The sequence below is a fragment of the Gavia stellata genome, chromosome 18 (assembly GCF_030936135.1).
Source record: "Gavia stellata isolate bGavSte3 chromosome 18, bGavSte3.hap2, whole genome shotgun sequence".
Lineage (NCBI taxonomy): Eukaryota > Metazoa > Chordata > Aves > Gaviiformes > Gaviidae > Gavia > Gavia stellata.
The window spans coordinates 17,979,509-17,995,949 of NC_082611.1; the positions used below are offsets into that span (position 1 = coordinate 17,979,509).

General features: G+C 65.3%; 4 protein-coding genes across 4 annotated transcripts in view; 2 read left to right on the forward strand and 2 right to left on the reverse strand.

Annotated features, from left to right (window-relative positions):
- The window catches only part of LOC104252220 (nucleoside diphosphate kinase, mitochondrial), a 320,155-nt gene that overhangs the window by 210,631 nt on the left and 93,083 nt on the right, over window positions 1–16,441 (forward strand). The window lies entirely within an intron of this gene.
- On the forward strand, window positions 141–4,428 carry STUB1 (STIP1 homology and U-box containing protein 1). The gene is made up of 7 exons (XM_059826459.1): window positions 141–317; window positions 1,191–1,389; window positions 1,530–1,695; window positions 1,877–1,967; window positions 2,566–2,622; window positions 2,821–2,937; window positions 3,408–4,428. Exons 1-7 carry the CDS (start codon window positions 141–143, stop codon window positions 3,531–3,533), a joined length of 933 nt encoding a protein of 310 aa, XP_059682442.1. The 3' UTR covers window positions 3,534–4,428.
- Window positions 4,824–6,537, reverse strand: JMJD8 (jumonji domain containing 8). Its single transcript, XM_059826560.1, has 9 exons — window positions 6,443–6,537; window positions 6,286–6,369; window positions 6,074–6,122; window positions 5,885–5,981; window positions 5,704–5,772; window positions 5,499–5,618; window positions 5,322–5,389; window positions 5,034–5,168; window positions 4,824–4,915 (listed from the first exon to the last, which is right to left on the reverse strand). The coding sequence occupies exons 1-9, from the start codon at window positions 6,535–6,537 to the stop codon at window positions 4,835–4,837; spliced, it is 798 nt and encodes a 265-aa protein (XP_059682543.1). The 3' UTR covers window positions 4,824–4,834.
- On the reverse strand, window positions 7,335–13,394 carry WDR24 (WD repeat domain 24). The gene is made up of 9 exons (XM_059826381.1): window positions 12,914–13,394; window positions 12,418–12,595; window positions 10,891–11,566; window positions 10,442–10,557; window positions 9,222–9,343; window positions 8,770–8,874; window positions 8,327–8,664; window positions 7,689–7,873; window positions 7,335–7,519 (listed from the first exon to the last, which is right to left on the reverse strand). Exons 1-9 carry the CDS (start codon window positions 13,392–13,394, stop codon window positions 7,351–7,353), a joined length of 2,370 nt encoding a protein of 789 aa, XP_059682364.1. The 3' UTR covers window positions 7,335–7,350.

The window sequence follows — 16,441 nt, forward strand, 5'->3', positions numbered from 1 at the left end:
TCCCGCGGCGGTCCGGCCCCGGAAGCGGCGGTAGCGGCGGCGGCGGCGGCGGCGGCTGTCGCAGTGCGCGGCCGGAGCCAGCGGAGCCGCCGGCCCCAGCGGGCCGGGCCGGGCCGGGCCGGGCGGTACCGGGCGGCGCCATGAAGGGGAAGGAGGAGCGGGAGGGCGGCGCGGCGGGGCCCGGGGCGGCGGGGCCGGGCGCGGGGGGCGGCAGCCCCGAGAAGAGCCACAGCGCGCAGGAGCACAAGGAGCAGGGAAACCGGCTCTTCGGCGGCCGCAAGTACCCCGAGGCCGCCGCCTGCTACGGCCGCGCCATCGTGAGTCCCAGCGGCACCCCCCCACCCCGGGCTGGGACCGACCCCCCGGGCTGGGACCAACCCCCCGGGCTGGGACACCCCCCCGGGCTGGGACACCCCCCGGGCCGGGACACCCCCCCCGGGCTGGGACACCCCCCCGGGCTGGGACACCCCCCCCGCCCCGGGACACCCCCCGCCCCGGGCCTGGATCCCCCCTCCCCCGGGCCTGGCCTGACCTTCCCCCCCGCCCCCGCCCCGGGCCTGGCCTTGACACTCCGGGACGGCCCCCCCCCCCCCGCCCCCCCCGCCCCGGGCCTGGACATCACCCGGGCCTGGATCCCCTCCCTGGGCCTGGACCCCCCTCCCTGGGCCTGGACTACTCCCCCAGGCCTGGCCTGGCCAACCACCCCCCCCACCCAGGGCCTGGCCTGGCCTTGACCCCCTCCCTGGGCTTGGCCACCCCCCAGCCAGGCCTGTCCCCCCCACCAGGCTCTGAGCTGGACCCTCCTGTGTCTACCCCCACCCCAGGGTGCCCCCAGCCTGGGCCTGTCCCCACCCCATCCCCAGGCTGCGCTTGGTAGGGCAGATCTGCCGTGGGGCAGAGGCCTCCAGCCCCCACCGGCCAGCGCCCGCTGCCAGGGGAGGCTGTCCCCCCCCTGCCCGGGGTGGGGACACACAGCCTGCCCCATGGGGACTGGCCCCCGCTTGTCCCCCATCCATCCCAGCAGCTCCCCACAGGGTGCAAGCCCGAGCCGGCGCTCCTGGCTCTCACCAGGGTGACGGCGTTGCGCAGCCGGCTCACCGAGTCACCCACTTGTCACCCTGTTGTCACCGCCTCACCGCCCCTGGCAGCAGTTGCCATCACCAGCGGTAACAGGGGGTCTCTCCTCGCAGAACCGCAACCCCTTGGTGGCCGTCTACTACACCAACCGAGCCCTCTGCTACCTGAAGATGCAGCAGCACGACAAGGCGCTGGCGGACTGCAAGCGAGCCCTGGAGCTGGACGGGCAGTCGGTGAAGGCTCACTTCTTCCTGGGCCAGTGCCAGATGGAGATGGAGAACTACGACGAGGCCATCGCCAACCTCCAGAGAGGTGAGCGGGCAGGATGCCGGTGTGTACCCCCCTTCCACCGCCCCCGTTCACCGGGAAAGGGTCGGGGATGGTGAGAGGGAAGCCGGTGCTGGTGAGAGGGAAGCCAGTGCCAGCTCTAAGATGGCCTTCCCTCTCCCCAGCCTACAATCTCGCCAAAGAACAGCGGCTGAATTTCGGGGACGACATCCCCAGCGCGCTGCGCATCGCTAAGAAGAAACGCTGGAACAGCATCGAGGAGAAGCGGATCAACCAGGAGAATGAGCTGCACTCCTACCTGACCAAGCTGATCATGGCAGAGAAGGAGAGGTAACGTGGCACGGGGCCACGGCCGCACTGTAAAGGCTTTTTTAGTGCCACAAAGCCATCGCAGCTCTGTGCGTGGTGCCTCTGCCTCCCTGGAGTGCAGGCAGAGCCCCTCAGCCAGGGCAGCAGCAGCGGGGAAGGGAGCGATAGCGTCCCTCCATCTGACCTCCCTGCTCTGTCCTAGGGAGCTAGCCGAGTGCCGAAAGACTCAGCAGGAAGAAAACGCGGACGAGAGCCGGAGCAGAGTTCAGCTGGCCAGCATCGAGGCCAAACACGTGAGCAGGGGGGCCGGGGCTGCTGGGAGACAAACCGGGGGCTTCCTCGTGCCATCCTCATCCCCATGCTCTGCTGCAGCCGCAGAGGCGAAGGGCAGGAGACCCCGGGGCAGAGCACGGCTTCTCAGCCTTCATTTTGTGGCTGGAGCTGCTGTTGCAGGGCTTTTGTGTCCCGCCGTGATGGCTGCCCCTGCTCTGTCACCACTTGTCCCAGCCTGGGGCAGCCCGGCAGCAGTGACGTCTGTTTGCGCTCCCCCAGCTGCTGTACCTGTTGTTCTCCCAGGGCTGTGCAACACGAGTGGCTCTCGGCCGCGTCTGGGTCTGGGCACTGCCCCAGCGCAGGAAACTAATCCTGGGATAAAAATAGCCCCACAAAGGCAGGTTATTTTTAAGCTGGATCACTCCTGCCACGCGGTTCAGCCTGCAGCTGTGTGAACGCGGGCCGGGGGCTGCGAAGGCAGAGGGACCACCACCGATCTGCCACCTCGTCTCTGCTTGCCAGAGCACCCACGGGGTGGGAGGCTTCAAGCCTCTCTCCCTGGGGACCCGTAGCCCCCGTACGCCGGGGTCCTCTTGTCCTCAAGGCCTTCTCTTTCAGGACAAATACCTGGCGGACATGGACGAGCTCTTCTCTCAAGTGGATGAGAAGAGGAAGGTGAGTGTGCCCCGGCGCGCGCTCCCATCTCTCCCCGTCTAGAGCTGCTCGCCATAAACCTGCTTTAGTCCGTTCTACCAACTCTGCCGTCTTCCCCGCTTCCCCCTCTGAGCCGGTGCCACCTCCCAGCCCTCTTTTTTTTTTTGACGCTGGGCTCGCCCAGCCCCTCCTGACCCAGCTCTGCTTCTCTCGAGCCAGAAGCGGGACATCCCTGACTACCTGTGCGGGAAGATCAGTTTTGAGCTGATGCGAGAGCCCTGCATCACACCCAGCGGGATCACCTACGATAGGAAGGACATCGAGGAACATCTCCAGGTACCGCCGGGCCGGGGGCAGTGGGGGGTTCCCAGGACCTTGCCCGCAATCCTCCTCTGCCCATCTCTTGCCTGTGCATGAAGGCAGCTGCCTGCCCAACTAAGGGCTCAAAAGCCTCCTTGGGTTTGGTCCCAGGTACCTGCCTGGGCGGCTCCCTGCGGAGCTGCCGGGGCAGGCAGGAAGGCGGCGGGTGCTGCCAGGCCCTGCCTGAAGTGGAGGCGGCTGTTGGCAGGGCTTTTGTGCCTTGACCCGCTCTCATTGATCTGGGAGGCACCTTCAGAGGGGGGCTCTGCTTCCACCCCGCTTTTTCCACACCCCAGCAGATGCGTGGGTGCCTGGCTGCTGCCGGACGCCCCCACGGCACTGACCTCGGCACCTCGGCACGGCACTGGCCTCACAGCTGCCTGCGCCCCGGGGCCAAGGCTGGGTGCGTGGAGTAACCGGTTCGCGGCCCGTCTCCTCCCTTGCAGCGCGTGGGTCATTTCGATCCGGTGACGCGGAGTCCCCTGACCCAGGACCAGCTGATCCCCAACCTCGCCATGAAGGAGGTGATAGACGCGTTCATCTCGGAGAACGGCTGGGTGGAGGATTACTGAGGGGCCGAGGGGGCAGCGCTGGCCTGCCCGGGCCCCCCCCCAGCCACACAGACGCCTCTCGCTGGGCTGGCACCATGCCTTACTCGCTCTCCGGCTGTTCCCCCTCCGCTCCGGGTACCCAGAGACCCAGCAGCAGCGCTGCGCGAGGGCACGTTGCCATCTCCTCTTCCCAAGGAGCCGCAGCGGCTGGGCGGGCACGAAGGTTCCCCTGGCTCCGCTCTCCACCAGCTCCTCACGGACCACAGCACTTGGAGGAAGACCTGCCTGGCAGTTTGGAGAAGGCTGGCTTGTCGCGGTGGCCTGGAAGGTCTGACCAACGTCTTCATTGCCTGGAGAGCAGCGTCCCCCTTGGCTACGGCAGCTGACAGTCCCCAAAGATGACATCCTGCTCCGGGGAGGTGCTGCGAGGAGCTTGCCGGGACGAGCGCCTGGTGCTGGTCTGGCCCGGTCCCCTCCCCATGTACATAGTGGTTTCCTCCTCCTTCCATCTCCTGCCTGGCCAGGGTCACGTTTGCCTCATTCCTGTAAATAGCCACTTGCCGGGGTGGGAGAGCAACGTTCCCGCTGCGGACGCCGACTCGCCCTTCGGCTTTTCCTGGGAAACAACTGTCCGCCTGGGCTGGAAGGGGCTGGCTCGCACGTCCCCTCACCTGCCGAGAGCCTGGTTGCCTGCAAACAGCTGCCCGGGTTAAAGTTCTTCCTTTTATTGAAATCCCTTAAAAAACAAAAAAACCCACACCAACAAAAAACCACCATAAATCTGTGGCCGACGGAGCTCCAGCGTTTCGGTCGGCCGAGAGCCTGCCTGGCTTTTGAGCGTCCTCTGGAAGTTTGCCAATGTCAATTAAAAAAAAATATATATAAAAAATAAAAAAATTCAGCAATAAATGTGGAAAAAGAGCTGGAGTGGTTCACGGTGGCGATCTCTGGACTGGGCGGGCCGTGTCCTGGCTTGGGAACCGGTGCCATCCCACCAGGAGCGGGTTTGCCTGCTCCCGTGCCACGACCCACGCTGCCTGCATGGGCTGGGGCTCACCCCCTGCCCGCCCTGCCCGCACACCGCTGGCGGCAGGGCTGTACCAATACACGAAGCGCTACGGCAAAAGAACAACTTTAATCCCGGGGGAGGGAAAGACCAGTAAAAACCAGAACTTCTTCAGGCATTTGGGCCCAACACCAGTAGTTGAGTGGGCAGCCGCTGGCGCTGCCCTTCCCCGGCAGCGGTGGGAGCCAGAGCTGCCACCCCGGCACGCTCTCGCCGCGGCCAGGATGACGGTGGCACGGCCTCGGCCCTCCCAGCTCTACCCCAGGAAGGTGGAGATGAAGACGCTGGTGTCCAGGTTGAGCGTGGCGTGCCACCAGCGGTCGGGGAAGAAGAGGACCTGCCGGGAGAAAGCCGAGGGGGGGAAATCCCATGGGATCCTTGGGCTACACCCACAGCCCTGGGGGTGTCCCCTCCAGACCCAGGGTGACGCGTGGGCTGGCCGGGGCCAGACTCACCTCCCCGGGACGGAGGGTGCACTCCAGCGGCCGCTCAGCCGGCGGCAGCGTGGGGTACGTGCGGTGGAGCCAGGCCAGCGTCGTCTCGTTGGGGTGGAAGTGTGGTGTTTTATCCGGCGGGTACAAAAACCAGCGCTGGAAGACACCAGGGGAGGGGGGGGAACACCCCTATTTCCCCTCCAGCCCCTCGGGCTCAGCCCCAGGGGGGCTTCTTTGTCCCACCACATTCAGGGGACACCCCTTGGGGGGGGGTCTTTTTTCTCCCCCACCCAAGGGCTCAATTCTCACCTTCCTGCCGAAGATCACCTCTGAGAAACCGGGGCCGTGCCAGTGAAAGGGAACGCCAGAGCCCGAGCCTACGGTGGGAGTGTGGGGTAGAGAGGGGTCAGTCCTGGGGAGACCCCCCCCCCCCTGTGTCCCACCCCGGGGCCACCCACACCCACCGCCGCCTCTGCCGGCACCCACCTGCGATCCCAAAGCTGTAGGCAGGGCTGGTGCCCGGGATGCGGAATGGGGGGGGCACGTACCGCTGGAAGAGGGGGCCCCACTCGGTGAAGTTGTTGTCCCCGAAGAAGTAGAGGGTGTCTGGGGGGGGGGGAGGGAGACGGGGAGGATGAGGCCGGTGAGGAAGGGGGGTGCCGGCTCCCAAGAGCGGGACGGCGCTACCCACCGCTGCCCAGCCTGGCTGGATCCTGCGGCTTCAGCAGTTGCTCCACGTACTCCTGGAAGGGCACATCCACTGCAGGCAGGGGAGAGCTGGAGGGGGGGGGGGGGCACGCCGGTACCCCCCGGGGCAGGCCCTGCCCGCCGAAAGGGGCCGGGGGGCTGCGGGGCGCGGCCCCCGCCCTCACCTTTGCGGTAGGAGTAGGTGTTGGCCGTGCTGAGCCGCACCGGGCGGGCCCCGAAAGCCGCCAGCAGCTTCTCCCGGGTGCAGAGGGCACGGAAAGCCTTGGGGGGAGGGAACAGCGGGGCCGGGATGATGCCGCCGCCCCCCCCCCCACCGCGCCCCCCCGCCCCGGTCCCCCTCTCCCGGCACTCACCGAGTTGTCGGTGACCCCACGGAGGATGACCGGCCGGGAGAAGGCGAACCTAGAGGAGAGCATCGCAGCGGGGTCCCGCACGGGCGACCGCACCGGGGCCGGCCCCAACCCACCCCCGGGGCACCGGCGCCGGCCCCACAGCCTTCCCCCCCCCAACCCCGGCTCTGGCCCTACCCCCGCCCCGGGGCAGCGGCCGCCCGGGCCGCCCGTACCGCTGCAGGAAGAGGGAGTAGGTGAGGGAGGCGTCGACCCGCTCCACGGTGCACCGCTCCTCCTCCGGCACTGTGCCCGCCAGCCTGCAACGGGAGGCTCCGCTCGGCACCGGGCCCGGCACCGGGCCCGGCAGCGGGGCAGCCCCCCCGCCCTTACCAGCCGCCGCCCGGCGGGTCGGCGCAGCCCGCGGGCCGGGCCCAGGCCAGCGGCAGCAGCAGCGAGAGCAGCCGCCGCGCCGCCGCCGCCGCCATCGGGGAGCGGGAGCGGCGCCGGTACCGGGGGCTGCCGGCGGACTACGCTTCCCGGCAGGCACCGCGGCCCGCGCTGACGCCGCGCACTGCCATTGGCTAAATTCAGTACGGATCCCGGCAGGGGCCACGGCTTAAAGGGGCCACGGCTTAAAGGGGCCACCGCTTAAAGGGGCCACCGCTTAAAGGGGCCACCGCTTAAAGGGGCCACCGCTTAAAGGGGCCACCGCTTAAAGGGGCCACCGCTTAAAGGGGCCACCGCTTAAAGGGGCCACCGCTTAAAGGGGCCACCGCTTAAAGGGGCCACCGCTTAAAGGGGCCACCGCTTAAAGGGGCCACCGCTTAAAGGGGCCACCGCTTAAAGGGGCCACCGCTTAAAGGGGCCACCGCTTAAAGGGGCCACCGCTTAAAGGGGCCACCGCTTAAAGGGGCCACCGCTTAAAGGGGCCACCGCTTAAAGGGGCCACCGCTTAAAGGGGCCACCGCTTAAAGGGGCCACCGCTTAAAGGGGCCCACAGCCTCCCGGGGCACCGTGGGGGGACCGAGCCCCCACCGCGGCCCCGAGCCTGCCCCGGGGGCCGCTGCCGCCAGGTCTGACAAAGACAAGAGACATGGCTCAGTTCAGCTGCTCTGTTTTGTTTTAATTCCGTACAAAAGGGCCGGGCAGGGGGGCTGGGGGGGGCACGCAGCGCCCCTATTTACACAAAAATAAATACAGGGCGGGAGGTGGGGGGAGAGCAGGCGGGAGGCCCTGCCTGCCCTGCCCACCCCTGCCTGCCCCACCTGGCTGCCATCTCCCCCCGGCCGGCGAGGGGCTCAGGTGTACTCGCAGAGGTGGCCACAGCCGGCGGGGCAGTGGGAGCTGGTCTCCAGCCACTTCATGATGTGCTGGAGGTGGCCGCCGTGGCTGCAGCCCTGGCACCAGACGAAGAGCCCCTTCACCACGTGGTGACAGACGGCACACATGCTGGCGCACTGCCGACACCTGCGCCGGAGAGAAGGGGGTGAGCGCGAGAGCCCTCGGGGGCCGGGGCGAGGCAACGAGGGGCGAGCGGGGGCCACCAACCCCGTCCTCTGGCCCCTGCAGCCCCTTTGGGACTCCCCTTGGCGGCCAGAGCGCAGTTCCCCGCTCCCTGCCCGCTCCCTGCCCTCACCTGTCGCAGATCCAGCCCCTGTTGCTCATGGGTCGCTTGCAGTTGCTGCAGTTGACGTGCAGGGTGGTGGAGGCCTGGTTGAGGCAGTTGATGGCCCGGCACGTGCTCAGCTTGATCACCTCGTTGGAGATGTTCCAGAGCTGGAAGCGCTGCAGCAGGTCGATGTAGGACGTGTACCAGTGCTCCTGGGAACGGCCACAGACAGCTGAGCCCTGATGCCCCCCCCCCAAAATCCCCCCCTGGGATCCCAGCTCTGCATCCCAAAGGCAAGATCCCTGCAGCTGGAGAAACTGCTCTGTGGGGCTGGGGAAGAGACGTCCTTCCCCAAATCAACAGGCCAAGGCCACTTCCCCACCCTGGCCCTGCAGACACCACCTCGGGTCCCTGCCAGGACCGATGGTAGGGCAGCCAGCCAGGTACCAGGGGTCCTGGAGCTGCCCACCCTGGGTTAGAGCCAGCCTGGCAGGGGCTGGAGGAGAAGGGAGGTGCCCAGAGCCCAGGCGGGATCCCATCGCGATGGGATACACCCCTTTGGGTCCCACCGAGGTGTCCTTCTGCATCTTGTGAGGTTGCTGCACCAGCCCTGAAGGGAAGGTTCAGTTCCTGCACAGCTGGGAAGAGGCTTCCCGGGGTCTTACTTGGGTCTGCTCATCGATCTCCTTGCGGATGCGGTCTCCCAGCACGATGAGGACGGACACGGCCGTCTGCACGTCACCCTGCTCGGCGTAGAAGAGGAGTGTGTCCCGCACGATGGGGTTGAAGAAGTCAGAGGGCAGGCGGTTCTCGTAGAGCGAGTGGGAGATGGAGATGAGGGAGAAGGACTCCACGGGTGTCAGTGACACCGTCTCAGCCTCGTTGCCACTGACGTGAGGGGAGTCAGCCTTGTCTTGCAGGTGGTCCAAGGCTGACGGGTTGTCCACAATCTCATGGCGCAGGGGGAAGGCTTCTTGGGGAAGGCTGTATTCCTGCTCTTCAGCTGCAAGGAGAGATACCTGATCAGGAACGAGCAGGGAAGGCCAGGAGAAAATCTAGCCGTGTGTCCGGGACAGGCAACACCTCCCAGCACCACCCGTGCACTCACCGTGCGGGTTCTCATGATCCATCATGTACAGGTCATCCTCATCTGCTTCCACATCTCCCAGCAGATAGTCTGCAGGGACATCGCTGCCCTCCGTCTCCTCATTGTCTGCGTGCCCAGAGAGAGAGAAATCAGCTCATCCCCCTCGGGCACACGGTTGGATCCACATCCCCCTGTGTCCTGCCCCAGCGTGCCAGGCTGTGTCCAAGCCAGACAGCTCAGCTCCCCACCGCAGTCGCGTTCCTGGCACCCACGGCCACCACTGTGGGGGTCACGGGGGTAAATTGTCCTTCTGCAGCACCCTGGAGCTTGGTGTGCTTCACCTGGGGGCTGCAGCAGGTCTGATCACCCCAATTTACAGGATAAGTTTATCAGTTTATCCTATATCAGGGCCATGGACAGCTGAGGAGGGAAGAGCCACAGGACTGGGACTGTGCCCACCCCAGAAATTTTACCCTCGTTGTTGATCAGAGTGGAGGAGGAATCCATGAGGATGTTCTCTGTGCGGCTTTCTCCTTTGCTGCGGTCCAGTCTTGACTCGCTGCCCAGCCCAGAGGGGATGTCCTTCAGGTTAAAGCTAGGAAAGAAGCCAAATTCAATAGTCACAGAAGTTTACAGCTTCCATTCTAGCCAGCGTATGGCCTGGATATAGGTCTCCAGTTGCGATTTGAGCGGTGAAACCCAAGACGCGGCGATTTCCCCGAAAGCACAGAAGTCAGCCGTCCCCGCTTCGTAACTTAAAAATAAAGATACCTTGCAACTGTTAACACAGCCCTTTCTCCAAGCCTGGTGTCTCTGCGCACGCGCCGCAAAGGCACCCGCAAAGGTCTCCCTAAAGGATTTCAGAGCTGAGCACAGGCTCTCAATTCCATCTGTTAATATCTACCTTCACCTCAGAGGCAGGTAAACAGGAGCTGCCTCGCTACAAGGTGCTTTGCTGTTTGGTATGCATCACTGTTCTCAGGCTTCACTGAGACAGAAAAGGGAGGGAACAGGGTTGAAGCAGAGCCGAGCTCTTCAGCTTGCTGCCTGCGGTGTTTAAGTTAGCGACAGACAGTGACCTGCCTGGATGCAGAGCTCGGTCAAGGAGAGCGTTTTGTTTGATGTTATTCAAGTCTTTGCCACTCACCCTGGGAACCCGGCCCTGCAAGGTCTGACAGCTAATTTGGAGTTCTCATCCCTCACTTTTATATGTCATTGAGAAGAGGAAAAACAAGTTTTCCTGCTTCATCAGCCCACGATGGGGCTTTCCACACCAGCATGCCGCTCGCAGAGCTGGGCTGAACCCTGCCTTTGAAAGGCAGAAGACGACCCCTCCACACCAGCAGCACGACAGGTTCTCCACCCCAACCCTTGGTCACAGTCACAAATTAAATCACTGCAAAGATGGCACCAGACCCACCACAGCTTCAAACTTCATTTGAAGGAGGGAAGGGAGCAGCGTACAAGTCTGCACAGCTTGAGGCCAGGCTGGCCACTTGCTTCTCACACCCAGATGGAAAATGGCTGCATTCAGATGATGCCAACCTGCAAACCAGCTTGGCCCAAGTCTGGGGGAGAGCCGTCCCTGCTCCCACCCAGCGACTCCAGCCCAGCCAAGTAGCTGTCTCCGCACTCCCGCTCACGGAGCCGCCCCAGCCATCGCATCGTTCACTGAGGCTCCGGCGCCCCTTACCTGTTCATTAGCGGGAGGGCCGTGCTGCCTTTCCCCATGCTGTGGTTGAGGTTGGTGGACGACACTGTGCCGAGGCTGGAATAGATAATTCGCAGCATCGTCCATGTTTGAGCCACCTGCGTGACAGACAGCCACGGTCAGACCTCACCGAGCTAAAAACCAGGCCCCGTGCAGCCACGTGCCTGACCGCAAACTCCCATCATCGGCCGACCTAGAGAGCTGGGCAGGCTCTTAGGGGGTTAAGTTTCTGGGCAACAATCTGCGCTTGTTGTAGGCAACAGCGCTATGGGTTTGGTGCCAGGCAGAGGTACACCTTCTGGGGACAGTCAGAGGCCACAGCCGGATGGAGAGCTGCCATCCAGCTCGGGTGGCGGGCCTCATCCTGACAGCACCCTTCAACCTCGGCACCAGCCTAGGTCTGCACCGAGAGTCTCCAGCCTAGGTCTCACCTGGTTGCGGTCCAAGCCCTTGGCCACCTTGGCGTTGTGGTCACAGAGCTCGGCCAGGGGCCTGCCGGCCAGCGCGTACTGCTTGGCGGTGTGCACGAACCAGTCCATGCTGCCGCTCTCCACGTCCGTCTCGAAGACACTGAGGGTGCTGGAGGAGGAGATGTACTCAAACTGCTCCGTGGGGTCCAGCTTGCGCTTGAAGAAGATGGGGTGGCGCCGGTCACCGATGTAGGGCTTGCGGTTGGAGTCGGAGGAGATGAGGCTCTCCTTGGCGGCAAAGGCCAGGTCTCCGTAGAGGCTGTAGCACAACCCCTCGGGGTTGGCCCGGTCGATGGGTTGGCTAGCGTCCTTGAAGATGTGCTGGTAGAGGGTGCTGTCCTTAGAGCCCGACAGGAGGAAATAGGGGTCGTGGAGGTGACGCCACACGATGCCTGTGGTGACGTCCTTGTGCTCCTCGAACATGGCGGAGGGGATGAAGGGACGCCGCACATCCCAGACGTAGATGTTGTGGTCCACCATCATGGAGCAGGTGGCGATGTGGTGCTTGCACTCTGGGCGCCACTTCACGCGGGCCACGGAGGCGATGGTCTGCACGCAGTAAATCTCCTTCGCCCGCGTGGTGTTCATGTCCCACACCTTCACCATCTTATCCCGGCCGCCTGTTGCCAGCCAGCCCCTGGGAGAAGGATGGAGAAAGACTGTGAGATGCCAGCTTGGGCCAGGATTTGTGCCCGTTCACCTCTCCTTTCCCTCCCCGGCACAGAAACGCTCGCAACACAGATGTGACCACATCCATGCCAAGGGGAGGCAGCCGGGTTGCAACTGCAACCTCCCACACGCTACCCTAACGCCTCTGCTCTCCAATAACCAGGTCAGGCAACACACCTTCCCACTCCCGTTTAAGGCCCTGAGTCCTTACAGCCACACTCATCTGAAGGTCTCCCAGCCCGACCAGTTCCCCCCACCTCTGCTTTCCACTTGCCAGGGACAGCAGAGAGGAAAAAGGCCAGTTTGAACATATTTCAGTGCCTCTCCAAGCTTGCGAGGAGTCGCAGCGCTGCCTGGCAGGGAGCAAGGAGGGACCCGCACACCACAACAGCTGTTTACAGATGCACCCCAACCACCCCCGGGGAAAGGCGGGAGGGAAATGCGATCAAACACAAGCAAGCCAAGCATCCCAGCACAGCTGTGCAGCATCAGCACCCTCCCTGAGCTGAGCACTGGAGTGAGAGGCTGCCCCGAAATGGGGGGAGGCAAGACAGCAGCCTGCTATACCCCACCATTAGCAATCCAGTGCCTCAGGATCCCCCGATATGTCAAAAAAACAAAACCAAAACACCCCAACACGCCCCCAAATCAAAGTAATAATCACTCCCATCTTCCAGCAATGGCCCAGCCCCTGACACAAGGGGCCAGGGTATCGGAGACCCTGCTTTCCCTCCCCCTGAAAGGTCCCAACCCCATTTTTAGGGTCTCCCTGGTCTCTGCCAAGGCCGGGCGGCTGGCAGGGTCCGGCCCTGCACATACCTGTCCTCTGGGTGCCAGTCGCAGCAGAAGACGGGCCCATTGTGGGCCGTGAACATCCTCTCGTAGCGGTCCGGCCGGCGGATGTCCCACAGCTGCACATTTCCGTTCTCAAAGGTGGCGGCGAAGGTGAAGTAGTCCCGGATGCTGAACTGGACATCACGCACGCTCTCCGACTGACCTGAGTGGGGACAGAAGTTGAGATCCGGTGGGACAGAGCTCCAGCAAAGCTAAAAAACCCATTGGAAGAGCCATGGGGGTCACCAGCCCAGAGAGAAGGAGAAGCAGGGAGTGACGCGGCCCCCTTCTGCCTCCTGCGCAGACCCAGTCCACCAGCCGAGCAGCAAAAAAAGCAGCAAAACGCCTCTCAGCTCCCTCCCTCCCTGCTCCAGACATCATGACCTGAGCAAACCTTCCTCCCAGGCACAGGGAAAGGGCAAAGCCCCCAACCTCTGCCTCTCACCAGGGTAGGGAGACAAGCAACAGCCCATGTTCGTACCAGAAAAGGTGCTGACAGAGTCCTTCTTGCGCAGGTCGAAGCATTTCATGTAGCCATCCTGGGAACCGCTAAGGAGCATGTAGACCTCGGTGGGGTGGAAGCAGACCTTGTTGACGGTGCGCTTGTGCTCGGTGAAGAGCTGGTCCTGCTTGTTGCGGGACGGCTTGCCCAGGTTCCAGGTGACGACCACGCCGTTGGTGGCGGCGGTGGCCAGCAGGTTCTCGTCCATCTGGTGCCACACCACGTCCGCGCAGCTGAAGTTCAAGGAAGGTTTGCGGCCGACGCGGAGGTTCAGCTTCTCCACAAACTGGTCCTCCTCGATGGAGTAGATCTTGAAGATGTTACGTCCGGCCACCACCACCTGGGCAGCATCGCGGCACACGCTGATGGCATTGGCGGGGGCATCCAGGTGGCAGAACATCGTCCGTCCCGTGAGGGTGTTGCCCCCCAGGGCGGTGGTGACCCTGGCCATTTTCTCCATGGCCGTCCTCGGGGCGCACTCCCCTCTCCAGGAGCAGGCTCGGAGGCTCGTGTCCCCGCAGGCTGCATTCACGCTCGCGCGGCTGCCCTGCTCTACCTCAGCCAGAGCTGGGAAGGGACAGGCTCGGCTCCCGCAGCTCCTGGCAGGCCCAGGTGGCTTTGACCGCAGCTTTTTGTGGCCACATCAACAGGCCGCAGAGGTGAGAGGCTATAGCCCAGTTGCTATCTGCGGGGAGGGAGATACAGCCCCACGCCGGGCTTCTCCTCCTGCTGCCTTCTGTAACTCCTTCTCAGGGAGCTCCTGAAAACCCTTCCTGGGTTTCTTGTTCTGTCCTTAGTTCAACGCCCCAAGATGCTCTGCTGATGAGAGCGGCTGTTGGTGACGTTACGGGAGATCGACTACAGCGACATGGACTGAGGCGAGCAGCGTCTCCAGCAAAAGGTTGGGTGAAATGAGGCCGCAGTCATCTCCGCAGGGCACTCCCTGCGCCACAAACCCCTGCAAGGGCCAAACCACAGGCAGGGGTTCACTCTGCTTCTCTACTTGGGTGGGGGCAGCTCTTCCCATCCCTATCCCAGGCCAGGGTGCCAGGGGCTGGCAGCTGCTCTGAGGGTGCCCTGGGGCCAGCAAAGCTGCCTGGGGCTTGCAGGGTCTCTGGGGGCACCCACAGGCCAGCTCCCCCCTGAACCAGGCCCTCCTGCTCCTACACCCTTCCCTCACCAGGAGCCCCAACCTCCCTCATGCCCCACATTCCCCCCTCCTCAGGGCCCGGTCCTGACCCACAGACCCCTCAGGGCCCCCTCCAGGCCTCCTCAGGGCCCCCTCCTGCCCTTCAGGGTCCCCTCCCGCCCTTCAGGGTCCCCTCAGGGCCCCCGCCCACACTTTAGGGTCCCCTCAGCTCCTCAGGGCCCCCTCCCGCCCTTCAGGGTCCCCTCAGGGCCCCCGCCCACCCTTCAGGGTCCCCTCAGCCCCTCAGGGCCCCCTCCCGCCCTTCAGGGTCCCCTCAGCCCCTCAGGGCCCCCTCCCGCCCTTCAGGGTCCCCTCAGCCCCTCAGGGCCCCCTCCCGCCCTTCAGGGTCTCCTCAGCCCCTCAGGGCCCCCTCCCGCCCTTCAGGGTCTTCTCAGCTCCTCAGGGCCCCCTCCCGCCCTTCAGGGTCCCCTCAGGGCCCCCTCCCACCCTTCAGGGTCCCCTCAGCCCCTCAGGGCCCCCTCCCGCCCTTCAGGGTCCCCTCAGGGCCCCCTCCCACCCTTCAGGGTCCCCTCAGCCCCTCAGGGCCCCCTCCCGCCCTTCAGGGTCCCCTCAGCTCCTCAGGGCCCCCTCCCGCCCTTCAGGGTCCCCTCAGCTCCTCAGGGCCCCCTCCCGCCCTTCAGGGTCCCCTCAGGGCCCCCTCCCACCCTTCAGGGTCCCCTCAGCCCCTCAGGGCCCCCTCCCGCCCTTCAGGGTCCCCTCAGCTCCTCAGGGCCCCCTCCCGCCCTTCAGGGTCCCCTCAGGGCCCCCTCCCACCCTTCAGGGTCCCCTCAGCCCCTCAGGGCCCCCTCCCGCCCTTCAGGGTCTTCTCAGCTCCTCAGGGCCCCCTCCCGCCCTTCAGGGTCCCCTCAGGGCCCCCTCCCACCCTTCAGGGTCCCCTCAGCCCCTCAGGGCCCCCTCCCACCCTTCAGGGTCCCCTCAGCCCCTCAGGGCCCCCTCCCGCCCTTCAGCGTCCCCTCAGGGCCCCCTCCCGCCACTCCTGCCGCTGCCGGCCAGGCCCACCGCCGCGGTGCCGGTGCCGTACCCGGTGCCGGTGCAGCCCCGCCGGCACCTCGGGCCCAGCAGGCCCCGCCGGCCGCCACCGCCGCCACGGAAACTGCCACCGAGCCCCGCCCCTCTTCCGCCGCGCCCCGCCCCCTTCCGCCGCCGCGCCCCGCCTACTCCCCGCCCCCGAAACTCGCCCCACCCCCAGAACGCGAGCCCGCCCCCAGCAGGCCCCGCCCCGGCATCAAGCCCCGCCCCGAGTCAGACCCCGCCCCCGGCACGGAGCGGGGAGGCGGGGCGCGGCGGGCGTGGGGGTGCAGGGGGGACAATGGGGGTGCTGGGGGGATATGGGGTGCATTGGGGGTGGGGGTGCAGGGGGGAAATGGGGGTGCTGGGGGGATATGGGGTGCATTGGGGTGGGGGTGCAGGGGGGACAATGGGGGTGCTGGGGGGATATGGGGTGCATTGGGGGTGGGGGTGCAGGGGGGACAATGGGGGTGCTGGGGGGATATGGGGTGCATTGGGGGTGGGGGTGCAGGGGGGACAATGGGGGTGCTGGGGGGATATGGGGTGCATTGGGGTGGGGGTGCAGGGGGGACAATGGGGGTGCTGGGGGGATATGGGGTGCATTGGGGGTGGGGGTGCAGGGGGGACAATGGGGGTGCTGGGGGGATATGGGGTGCATTGGGGTGGGGGTGCAGGGGGGACAATGGGGGTGCTGGGGGGATATGGGGTGAATTGGGGTGGGCGTGCAGGGGGGACAATGGGGGTGCTGGGGGGATATGGGGTGCATTGGGGTGGGGGTGCAGGGGGGACAATGGGGGTGCTGGGGGGATATGGGGTGAATTGGGGTGGGGGTGCAGGGGGGAAAATGGGGGTGCTGGGGGGATATGGGGTGAATTGGGGTGGGGGTACAGGGGGGACAATGGGGGTGCTGGGGGGATATGGGGTGAATTGGGGTGGGGGTACAGGGGGGACAATGGGGGTGCTGGGGGGATATGGGGTGAATTGGGGGTGGGGGTGCAGGGGGGAAAATGGGGGTGCTGGGGGGATATGGTGTGCATTGGGGGTGGGGGTGCCGGGGAGATGTGAGGCCCGTGGGGGGTGCAGTGGGAAAATGGGGGTGTCAGGGGGCAATATGGGGTGAATTGGGGTGGGGATGCCAGGGGGGCGGGGGGCGGGGGGGGTGCAATGGAGAAAATGGTGTCAGGGGGATGTGGGGTGCGTTGGGGGTGGGGGTGCCAGGGAGATATGGGGTGCACTGGGGGGTGAGGGTGTAGGGGGGAAAATGGGGGTGCTGGGTGGATATGGGGTGC

Coding starts and splice junctions, on each gene's coding strand:
- STUB1 (XM_059826459.1), top strand. CDS start 141: ATGAAGGGGAAGGAGGAGCGGGAGGGCGGCGCGGCGGGGCCCGGGGCG. Junction 1,696..1,876: donor ATCATGGCAGAGAAGGAGAG/GTAACGTGGCAC, acceptor GCTCTGTCCTAG/GGAGCTAGCCGAGTGCCGAA. Junction 1,968..2,565: donor CCAGCATCGAGGCCAAACAC/GTGAGCAGGGGG, acceptor CTTCTCTTTCAG/GACAAATACCTGGCGGACAT.
- JMJD8 (XM_059826560.1), bottom strand. CDS start 6,537: ATGGCGGCGGCGGCGGCGCGGCGGCTGCTCTCGCTGCTGCTGCCGCTG. Junction 6,370..6,442: donor GACCCGCCGGGCGGCGGCTG/GTAAGGGCGGGG, acceptor CTCCCGTTGCAG/GCTGGCGGGCACAGTGCCGG. Junction 5,619..5,703: donor TCCAGCCAGGCTGGGCAGCG/GTGGGTAGCGCC, acceptor CCCCCCCCCCAG/ACACCCTCTACTTCTTCGGG.
- WDR24 (XM_059826381.1), bottom strand. CDS start 13,394: ATGGAGAAAATGGCCAGGGTCACCACCGCCCTGGGGGGCAACACCCTC. Junction 11,567..12,417: donor GACTGGCACCCAGAGGACAG/GTATGTGCAGGG, acceptor TCCTTCTCCCAG/GGGCTGGCTGGCAACAGGCG. Junction 7,520..7,688: donor AGGGGCTGGATCTGCGACAG/GTGAGGGCAGGG, acceptor TCTCCGGCGCAG/GTGTCGGCAGTGCGCCAGCA.